The sequence below is a fragment of the Styela clava genome, chromosome 15 (assembly GCF_964204865.1).
Source record: "Styela clava chromosome 15, kaStyClav1.hap1.2, whole genome shotgun sequence".
NCBI classification, from domain to species: domain Eukaryota; kingdom Metazoa; phylum Chordata; class Ascidiacea; order Stolidobranchia; family Styelidae; genus Styela; species Styela clava.
Window position 1 is genome coordinate 14,635,520 of NC_135264.1, and position 7,868 is coordinate 14,643,387.

General features: G+C 33.0%; 1 protein-coding gene across 1 annotated transcript; it reads left to right on the forward strand.

The window, feature by feature from the left end:
- The first annotated feature begins 5,032 nt into the window (after positions 1–5,032).
- Positions 5,033–7,850, forward strand: LOC120333976 (uncharacterized). Its single transcript, XM_039401406.2, has 2 exons — positions 5,033–5,366; positions 6,022–7,850. The coding sequence occupies exons 1-2, from the start codon at positions 5,324–5,326 to the stop codon at positions 6,717–6,719; spliced, it is 741 nt and encodes a 246-aa protein (XP_039257340.2). The 5' UTR covers positions 5,033–5,323; the 3' UTR covers positions 6,720–7,850.
- Positions 7,851–7,868: the final 18 nt, after the last annotated feature.

A 7,868-nucleotide genomic window follows, 5' to 3' on the forward strand; every position in this document is an offset into this window, starting at 1 on the left:
CTTGGAATTAGTGTGCAAATCTTAAAATGCCAAAAATGATTTGACGCCCTCTTGTGGATTCTTTTCGGAATTTCGAAAAATTATCGTTTTTGAAATGGCGATTTCTCAAAAACCGCCAATAAAGGCAGTACTACGACACATTCGGAGTGAAGCAGATACCTTATAGATTTGATTTCATTATGTCAGAACAGTAGCAGCACGTTTTGACTTGGCCATATATAATTTTATCAACTATGTAGATGTAACATATTTAAAAACGGTTAGGTATTCCAACTTAATTTACTGGATAATTCACCAAACACTTTTCTCTCTTGGTCATACATCAAAACTGTATGTTCATTAAACTTGGAATAAGACGGCGAATCCTAAAATAACAAAAAATGATTTGATGCTCTCTTGTGGTGTTTTTTTTGAAGTTTTGAAAAAATATCGTTTTTAAAAGGGCGATTTCTCAAAAACCGCCAATAAAGGCAGCACTACGACACATTCGGAGAAAAGAAAATACCATATAGATTCCATTTCATTATGTCAGAACAACAGCAGCACGTTTTTACTTGGCCATATATAATACCAAATATAACGTGTATTTACAATTTTATAAACAATGTACACGTAACATATTGTAAAAAGATTTTGTATTTTAACTAAATTTACTGGATAATTCATCAAACATCTTTTTTTTGGACGTACACCAATAATGAACGTTCATTAAACTTGGAATAAGTTGCAAATTGTATAAAACAACAAAAAAATGACTTACGCCCCATAGTACTTTTGTTTAATATCTCGAACATACCGTTTTTGGAGTGGCGATTTCCACAAAACCGCCAATAAAGGCAGCACTACGACACATTCGAAGAAAAGCAGATACTTCATAGATTTTGTTGAAATACCTAACCGTTTTTAAATATGTTACGTCTGCATTGTTTATAAAAGTTTGAATACACGCTATGTTTGGTATTATATATGGCCAAGTCAAAACGTGCTGCTACTGTTCTGACATAATGAAATCAAATCTATAAGGTATCTGCTTTACTCCGAATGTGTCGTAGTGCTGCCTTTATTGGCGGTTTTTGAGAAATCGCCCTTTCAAAAACGATAATTTTTCGAAATTCTGAAAAGCATCCACAAGAGGGCGTCAAATCATTTTTGGCATTTTAAGATTTGCACACTAATTCCAAGTTTAATGAACGTACAGTTTTGTTGTATACCCAAGTAAAGAAAGTATTTGATGAATTTTCCAGTAAAATTTAGTTGAAATACCAAACCGTTTTTAAATATGTCACATCTACATTTTTTAATAAAATTGAAAATATACGCTATGTTTGGAATTATATATGGCCTAGTCAAAACGTGCTGCTCCTGTTCTGACATATTAAAATCGAAACTATAAGGTATCTGCTTTTCTCCAAATGTGTCGTAATGCTGCCTTTATTGGCGGTTTTCGAGAAATCGCTATTTCAATAACGATAATTTTTTGAAATTTTGAAAATAATCCACAAAAGGACGTAAAATGCTTTTTGGTATTTTATACTTTCCGCAACTTATTCCAAGTTTAATGAACAAATAGTATATATGTATGTCCAAGAGAAAAAGATGTTTGATAAATTATCTAGAAAATTTAGTTGAAATACCAAACCGTTTTTAAATATGTTACGTCTGCATTGTTTATAAAAGTTTGAATACACGCTACGTTTGGTATTATGTATGACCAAGTCAAAACGTGCTGCTACTGTTCTGACATAATGAAATCATATCTATAAGGAATCTGCTTTACTCCGAATGTGTCGTAGTGATACCTTTATTGGCGGTTTTTGAGAAATCACCCTTTCAAAAACGATAATTTTTTCGAAATTCCGAAAATAATCCACAAGAGGGCGTCAAATCATTTTTTGGCATTTTAGGATTTGCACAATAATTCCAAGTTTAATGAACATACAGTTTTGATGTATGACCAAGAGAGAAAAGTGTTTGATGAATTATCCAGTAAATTAAGTTGAAACACCTAACCGTTTTTAAATATGTTACATCTAAATAGTTGATAAAATTGAAAATTATACGCTATGTTTGGTATTATATATGGCCAAGTCAAAACTTGCTGCTACTGTTCTGACATAATAAAATCGAATCTATAAAGTATCTGCTTTTCTCCGAATGTGTCGTAGTGCTGCCTTTATTGGCGGTTTTTGAGAAATCGCTATTTCAAAAACGATAATTTTTCGAAAATTTGAAAATAATCAACAAGAAGGCGAAACATGATTTTCCGTTATTTCATACTTTCCGCAACTCATTCCAAGTTCAATGGACGTACAGTATATATGTATGTCCAAAAGAAAAAGATGTTTGATAAATTATCTAGGAAATTTAGTTGAAATACCAAACCGATTTTAAATATGTCACATCTACATTTTTTAATAAAATTGAAAATATACGCTATGTTTGGAATTATATATGGCCAAGTCAAAACGTGCTGCTACTGTTCTGACTTATTAAAATCGAATCTAAAAGATATCTGCTTCTCTCCAAATGTGTCGCGATGCTGCCTTTATTGGCGGTTTTCGAGAAATCGCTATTTCAATAACGATAATTTTTTGAAATTTTGAAAATAATTCACAAAAGGACGTTAAATGCTTTTTGGTATTTTATACTTTCCGCAACTTATTCCAAGTTTAATGAACGTATAGTATATATGTATGTTCAAGAGAAAAAGGTGTTTGATAAATTATCTAGGAAATTTAGTTGAAATACCAAACGTTTTTTGAATATGTTACGTCTGCATTGTTTATAACTTTTTGAATGCACACTATGTTTGGTATTATATATGGCCAAGTCAAAACGTGCTGCTACTGTTCTGACACAATGAAATCAAATCTATAAGGTATCTGCTTTACTCCGACTGTGTCGTAGTGCTGCCTTTATTGGCGGTTTTTGAGAAATCGCCCTTTCAAAAACGATAATTTTTCGAAATTCCGAAAAGGATCCACAAGAGCGCGTCAAATCATTTTTTGGCATTTTAAGATTTGCACACTAATTCCAAGTTTAATGAACGAATAGTATATATATATGTCCAAAAGAAAAAGATGTTTGATAAATTATCTAGGAAATTTAGTTGAAATACCAAACCGATTTTAAATATGTCACATCTACATTTTTTAATGAAATTGAAAATATACGCTATGTTTGGAATTATATATGGCCAAGTCAAAACGTGCTGCTACTGTTCTGACTTATTAAAATCGAATCTATAAGGTATCTGCTTCTCTCCAAATGTGTCGGAATGCTGCCTTTATTGGCGGTTTTCGAGAAATCGCTATTTCAATAACGATAATTTTTCGAAATTTTGAAAATAATTCACAAAGGACGTAAAATGCTATTTGATATTTTATACTTTCCTCAACTTATTCCAAGTTTAATGAACGTATAGTATATATGTATGTTAAAGAGAAAAAGATGTTTGATAAATCATCTAGAAAATTTAGTTGAAATACCAAACGTTTTTTGAATATGTTACGTCTGCATTGTTTATAACTTTTTGAATACACACTATGTTTGGTATTATATATGGCCAAGTCAAAACGTTCTGCTACCGTTCTGACATAATAAAATTGAATCTATAAGGTATGTGCTTTTCTCTGAATGTGTCGTGATGCTGCCTTTATTGGCGGTTTTTGAGAAATCACTAATCCAAAAACGATAATTTTCGAAATTCTCAAACTAATTCATGGGGGTGCGCAAAATTTTTATTAGTACTTTATACTTTCTGAAACTTATTCTAACTTTAATAGACGTACAGTATTGATGTGCGACAAAGAGAAAAAGATATTTGATCAATTATCCTGCAACTTTAGTTGAAATACAAACCCTTTTTTGATATGTTACGTACCTTTGTTTTAAAAATCGAGGAATATACGCTATTTTTGGTATTATATATGGCCAAGTCAAAACGTGCTGCTACTGTTCTGGCATAATAAAATCGAATCTATAATGTATGTGCTTTTATCCGAATATGTCGTAGTGCTGCCTTTATTGGCGGTTTTCGAAAAATCGCCATTTTAAAAACGATAATTTTTTGTAATCCAGGACAGAATCCACTAGGAGTCGCAAATGATTTTTGCTGTTTTATACTTCCCGCAACGTATTCCAAGTTTAAAAGATGTACAGTATTAATGTGTGACAAAAAGAAAATGATATTTTATCCCTTATCTAGCAAATTTAGTTGAAATACGAAATCAATTTTAAATTTGTTACGTCCATGCCGTTATTAAAATTTAGATTACACGATATGTTTGGTAATATATATGATCAAGCCAAAACGTACTGCTACTGTTCTGTTATAGAAAAATTGAATTTATATGGTATCTGCTTTTCTCCAAATGTGTCGTGGTGCTGCCTTTATTGGCGGTTTTCGAGGAATCGAGGTTCCGAAAAAGATAATTTTCCGAAACTTTGTATTTGCGGAATACCTGAAAATTCATTTTTCGCTTAGTTAGTCTTTTTTTGAACACTATTTTCTTGTTAAATTTAATGTATTCATTCAGTTTAAAGATTTTTCATCTTTTTTCGTGACAATATTATATTTTGATCAGCATTTTCAATTTTCATATTTACCTATAAGTGAACACTATATGCGCGTGAAACCTATATTCAATGTGTAAAAATATTCTGGCTGAAAGTGCTGCTAGCTCCACAGTGGTGCTTTGGACTTAACAACTAACAAGCTGTTCGGCTGTGGTGACAGGGTGGTACCATATGGCTGCCTTCATCATGGTTTAAACTGAAATAACAAAATTGAATATTTTATGATGTATTTTTAAAAGATACATGCCATTAATGAATTAACATCATTTTCCTCCTATTAATTATAAAATTTCGATGCGAAAAATTGCATTAGTAACGAGAGTATGTAACATATATAATGCGTATATCGGACTCGGGACATCACTATAATAGGTTTCATCCTCCGGCGTGTAGTAATTTCAATATGATTTGAATTAATATTGTTGTGACAATGAAAAGTAGACGTAGGAGTTTTGGGTACAATAAAAATTAAATTTTCAGTCTTATATCGACATGTACTCAAAATTATAAAGTAAACACTTTCGGAGACATTGTATTGATGGCTTCATGGAAACTCAGGTAAATTTTGCACTGGGAACCTAAATCCGCGTAGGAAATATAATCACGATTTTTGGCATTACTCATTTGTCACGCTGGAGGGAGGTTGTAGTTGTTTACGTATATTTGTTAATCTTCTGCTCGTTTTACATTTTTCGCGTTGTTAGTTAATTCAGTTCACCTGTACATAAGGGATATATTCAGAAATATGAGGCCAAGGCGGAAAAGAAAGTTGACCAATTATGGCGAAGGTAAGTTACCGATACTGTACTTTGTCATTTACCCATATTTCAGCCCAATATTCAGCCTAAATTAAAGTCTATGTGCTGCTATCTGGCTATTTTTATTTGTGCCGAAGCTGAGATGTGTGTATTATACTCTGATATCTGTCAGTTTGTTGTGTCTGCTCATTTGTATGAGTTTGACAAACACTCTGTGTCTCACAAACGAGGGGTGACTGGCAGATGCGTCAGATCGCGCCATCCTTGTCTTGATAATAATTTAAATTAAATGCGGCCGTCATGTGACATCACCAAAATTGCGTTGTTTTGCTAAAAAATCTCTTAAATGCTAATAGAAATTTTTTTCCTTCTGTGGATCGGATTTTTTTTCCAAAGGAATTCAATGGTGATGTGTTTAAATTGCGCTTTTTATAGTTTTTTGCGCGGTGGCGTTTTGCTGTTTTGTGTCGATATGGAGGCCCAGACTGTCTTGAGAAGTTGAGCTCGCACTCACTGTTATAATAAATGTCTTTGTGGGGGATTTAAGAATTTGTCAACTGTGTACTGGTATCATGGTTTGACACGCGACTTTTGTTTGACAATACAAATCTGTCCTCAAGAAATATGTATAGCCAAAGTTAACGTGTGTCTAAGATTTCAATTTCAATTTTCTATCAATATTTAGGTCATCTTCATTGGATTGAAGAATCTCAACTTCATCGAGCGTTGATGAAATCATTGAGAGAAAAATCATCCAAATCCCGAACATCCTCGGAAGATGAATCAAATTGCAACATTCCATCTCCATCCAAAATGCCTCGGTTGTCCGTTTCTGTTAGTGCATCGTCCCAACAAGAAAACATCAATCTCAAATGTAGCGTTAGCGTCGAAAATATTTTACATAAAACAAATATGAAAGTTGAACTAGAAAAAATTGATCACGATGACTCAAAAAAATCATGGTTGAAAAAACGAGTTTTAAGATCTCAGCGTCAAGATGAAGAAGATGGGGATATTGCATCACACGCTATTATGATGCACCCCAGAAACTCTGAAAACTTTGCAGAAACAATCTCAGGTTCAAATTCTCATCAAACGAGCGGAAATCAAGATGGAGAATCTGGTTCTTCTTCGAAGACTGATTCCCCAATTAGAGCACAGCGCAAGTTCGCTTCGAATGCTACTCCACCAGAAAATGTAAGACGAAGCACTCGTTGCGAACGAAAAATAAAAAATGTGCAACAAGAGAGTAAACATGTTACAATACCTGCAGAGGATAAAACTTCTGAATCCAATGACCGATTACCAGAGACAAGTGATTTTTTGCATTTTCTTTGTTTTAGGAACACCCCGATTCCTGTTAAAGATTGTTTCAATAGATAGGCGTTCTGGTTAGGATAGGATTTTCATGTTTACCTTATGGTGAAAAGATGACGAGATGGCATAATGGCGCAATAATCTAGCTTTTTATAATAAATATTATCCTGAACTGTGTTACCATTGCAATTTATACATCTCGACTTCAAATCCTATTCCCACCACCTCACCTATGGTTGATAGGCGCACCTATTGAGTTTGATAAGCGATGCCAAACCAGAAAAATATTAGCTTCTTGCATGGTATTACGGTAGATATAAGTTTCGGCACTCCTGTAGTATGTGTGCCAGGTTAGGGTTAGGCCATAATCTTATTCCGATTTTTCTTACTTTCTTAGTTCTAATACGAGTTCGGGGACTGCAGGTATCAGTCCTTTCACACCATGGCGATATGGTGAATCATGGTATCTTGAACTATTACCATTCCCAAGGATACTTATTCATCAGTTAGTTGTTCTATTTGCATAAAATTTGATACTGGACAGACAGGGTAACATGGGTGTTCCTAATACTTGGCAAGATGGATTGTTATTTGTTTAAATTTATCGAGTCTTGGAGTCATTTTTAAATGATTCCTAGTATGACATAAATATTGCCCAACAGACTTGATCCTAGGAGTGACTAACAATGTACAGTATTGGGATGTCATTACTTTGTTGGAAATACTTTATTTATTAGATATAAGTTTCTGCTGTTGAAGTGCTTTGCTTGGAGCATGGAGCATTAAAAAAAAATTTCTTCAAATTTCCTAAGTCCCGGAATCATTTAAAAAAAATTGTGGTTGGACGTAAAATTGCCCCGACTCATGGCACTTGGTGAGGACTAACTGACAATATATTGGTATTTCATTACTTTTTTGAAATTTGGAGAAGCTAATCATTTCTTGAATCTATGATCTTTGACTTAGGATTTAAATAAAAGGCCAACTCTTTGAATTTGTAAATAAATTTGCAACTGTGGTTTACATTTATGCAAGTTTATTATTTGTTTCCTACTTTTTCCTTAATTTCACAGTTTTTTTGACTAGTTATGGTTAACATTATTGTAGTTTCTTTTTCTTGTATGAATTTCCTTCTAACAGAAGAAGTATTTGAAAATTATTTTATGGTTGCTAAACACCACAACATTGCCTTGTTTATGAACTGACAAATAATAA

Coding starts and splice junctions, on each gene's coding strand:
- LOC120333976 (XM_039401406.2), top strand. CDS start 5,324: ATGAGGCCAAGGCGGAAAAGAAAGTTGACCAATTATGGCGAAG. Junction 5,367..6,021: donor GTTGACCAATTATGGCGAAG/GTAAGTTACCGA, acceptor ATCAATATTTAG/GTCATCTTCATTGGATTGAA.